Raw genomic sequence first — 3255 nt, forward strand, 5'->3', positions numbered from 1 at the left:
GACTACCTTTTCCTCTTCTTTGTTCGAAGGTGTCCAATCTGCCATGAAGTCAGCCAGGGCTTGAGATTTGATGGAGGTTCTGGTGACATAGATGATGTCAAACTGTGATAGTTTAGCCGCCCATTTTCCTATACGTCCGGAGGCCTCCTTGTTCCTAAGGATATCACCCAAGGGCTGTGAAGTGGGTACTTTGATCTCATGGCTTTGGAAGTAATGCTTGAACTTCCTTGATGCGCACAAGACTGCGTACGCGATTTTCTCTATCTCCGTGTAGTTCAATTTTGCTCCTGACAGAGCTTCGGACATGCAGTAGACTGGTCTTTGCACTGTTCCCTTACTATCGATTGTCTCGTGCACCAGAACAGCACTAACGGCGTGCTCGGAGGCAGCCACGTACAGCAGTAGTGGGGTGTCCGCCTCGGGCACAGTTACCACCAGATTGGTCGCAACGTAGTTCTTGAGCTGCCTGAAGGCCTCTGATTGTTCCGGACCCCATTCTGTTTTGCCTCCTCCTCTCAGCACTTTGAAGAATGAAAGGCTTCGTTCTGCAGATCTTGAAATGAATCTGTTGAGGGCTGCTATTCGGCCAGTCAACCTTTGCACTGCTTTCTTGTTTGAAGGTTCTGCCATTGACATGATTGCTTTTGTCTTGTCTGGGTTAGCTCTGATTCCTTCGGAGCTGATGATATATCCTAGCATTTTTCCCTTGCTGACCCCGAACACACATTTCTCCGGGTTTAGTTTCAGCCCGACAGATCTAAGGTTGACGAAGGTTTCCTGCAGGTACTTGATATGATCTTCCTTGCGCTTGCTCATGACGACGAAATCGTCGACGTAGGCTATAATGTTTCTCTACAACTGACTTCCCAGAACCTTCCCCATCATTCTGGAGAAGGTTGCCCCAGCGTTTTTGAGACCTTCCGGCATTCTTGTATAGCAATACGTGCCGAACGGGGTTGTGAAGCTTGCCTTTCCCTCGTCTTCCTTTTTGAGCCAAATTTGGTGGTATCCGGAGAAACAATCCAGCAGTGAAAATCTCTGGCAACCAGCGGCTTTGTCAACAGAGGTATCTATCCTTGGCAAGGGGAAGGAGTCTTTGACACAAGCCTTGTTGAGATCTGTGAAATCTATGCACATTCTCATTTTGCCATTCTTCTTGGGGACCAGGACCACATTCGCCAACTATTCTGGGTACACTACTTCTCTGATGACCTTTGCGTCCAGGAGTCTTTGTACCTCTGCCTTCGCGGCTAAGGTTCTTTCTTCAGACATTTTCCTCTGTCTCTGTTTCTTCGGCCTCATTCTCGGATCGATGTCCAGCGAATGCTCTATGATGTCTCTGCTGACTCCCTGCAGGTCAGTGGCACTCCAGGCGAAGATATCTTGGTTCTTTTGCAACACGTCCAGTAACTCGAGTTCCTCCTCTCCGCTGAGGGAGGCGGAGATGGTGACCTTCCTATCTAGAACGGCCTCTTGCAGAGGGACACATTTCGTTTCCTCCTGATCGGCCAGGTCTGTCTTTCCCCTTAGCATGTCTGGTGGCTGGGAAGCTTCTTGTTGCGTGGAGTCCATGAAATTTATGTTCCGGAAAGACTTGTAGATTGCTTTCTCTATGTTTCTTGCCTCCTTTTGACTTCCGTGAACAGTGATCACTCCGTGCAGAGCCGAGATTTTCATACACAGGTATCCCATATGAGTGGCCGCATTAAACATGTTCAAGAACCCCCGCCCGAATATGGCGTTGTATGGGTAGTGCAGGTCTACCACGTCGAAGGTTACATACTCTGTCCTCGCATTTTCAGATGTGCCAAAGGATACGGGCAGGGCGACCTTTCCCAGAGCATGTATCTGCTTCCCTCCGAATCCGATCAAATGTGATTCCGAAGGTTGAAGTTGGCTTCTGCTGAGCTTCATTTGGTCGAAGGTTCCAGCAAATATTATGTCTGCGGAACTCCCTGAATCTATCAAGATCCTGCTCACTTCCCAACCCGCAACATTCGTTGTTATGACCATGGCATCCGTATGTGGGTAGCTTTCTAACCTTAGATCTTCCTCGGTGAAGGTTATTGGGGTTCTGGACCAATCAGTGCATTTGACCGGCCCTTAAACTGCGACGTTGTTGACAAGTCGAAGGTGATCCTTCTTCTGCTTCTTGGTCTGGAACTCCATTGAGGACCCTCCAGCTATCGGTAAGATCATCCCAATCGTGGGCAGGGGTGTATGAGGGCCGATCTGATTATCGGGGTGGGGTTCGGTTTTTGGAGGAGGTGGAGCTTGGATTAACTGCAGCTGGTTTGGGGGAGGGGGTAGTGACTGCTGGTGGGGTTGCGGGGTTTCGATGTATGTAATCTGTGGAGGAACATAGGTTGGTGGAAGGTTGTGGTCTGCGGGCTGCTGGGCTGGGCGCCAAGCTGGCAGAAAGCTGGGATAGTATGCGGAGGCTAGTGCGCTGGGCTGAATTGGAGCTGGGTGCTGCTGGCTTGAACCTCCGACATATGATTGGTAGAAGGTTTGTGGGAATGTGTGATTCACCTCCCGGGGTTGAGCGACTGATGGCGGAGGTTGTGGAGCTGACCTGCCCTTGATCCTCTCCTGAGTTTCCTTTGCATCCGGGAAATCCCTGGTGGAGTGACCCTTCTCCTCTCCATGGAAGAAACAATATTGCTTCCGTGGCCGCTGATTTTGATTTTTTCGCCATCCTGTGTTTCGACCTCCTCCTCCGGCTTGATTGGGCCTGCGATTCGGGTTTCGCATTTCCGCCGGTGGATGGTTATATTCCGGCCTGTCATTCCTTGGTTGTTCAATATTCATCATCTGCCCACCAGCCTCTCGCTGTGGCCGTCGTTCATCCTGACTAAGGTTCTTCTTCTGAGAGTTTCTATCATTGCCCTGCTTTTTCTGAGAGTTCTGGTCTTCCAGCAGCTTGCGATAGTCGTTGTCTGACCTGCAATACTTCTCGAACTCATGGTACAGTTCGTGCATGGATGCTGGCTTCTCTCTGGCCAAGTGAGCCGCAAAGGGCCCTATGCGAAGACCTTTGATAGCTGCCTCAATGGCAACCTCCTCCGGCACGCCGGGTGCTCTCGCCTTAGTCTGCACGAACCTTTGGAAATATTCCCGCAGTGCTTCTCCTTGACTCTGACGACACTGGAACAGGTCCGTGGAGGTTAGTGACTCAACAGCGAATCCTTGGAAATTTGCCAAAATCTTGTCTCGAAGGTTCTCCCATGAATAGATCGACCCGGGCCTGAGCAT

General features: G+C 50.4%; 1 protein-coding gene across 1 annotated transcript; it reads right to left on the minus strand.

Annotated features, from left to right (window-relative positions):
- On the minus strand, positions 1183 to 2013 carry LOC110436391. The gene has a single exon (XM_021463445.1). It carries the CDS (start codon positions 2011 to 2013, stop codon positions 1183 to 1185), a length of 831 nt encoding a protein of 276 aa, XP_021319120.1.

This window comes from Sorghum bicolor, chromosome 1 (genome assembly GCF_000003195.3).
Source record: "Sorghum bicolor cultivar BTx623 chromosome 1, Sorghum_bicolor_NCBIv3, whole genome shotgun sequence".
Taxonomy (NCBI): domain Eukaryota; kingdom Viridiplantae; phylum Streptophyta; class Magnoliopsida; order Poales; family Poaceae; genus Sorghum; species Sorghum bicolor.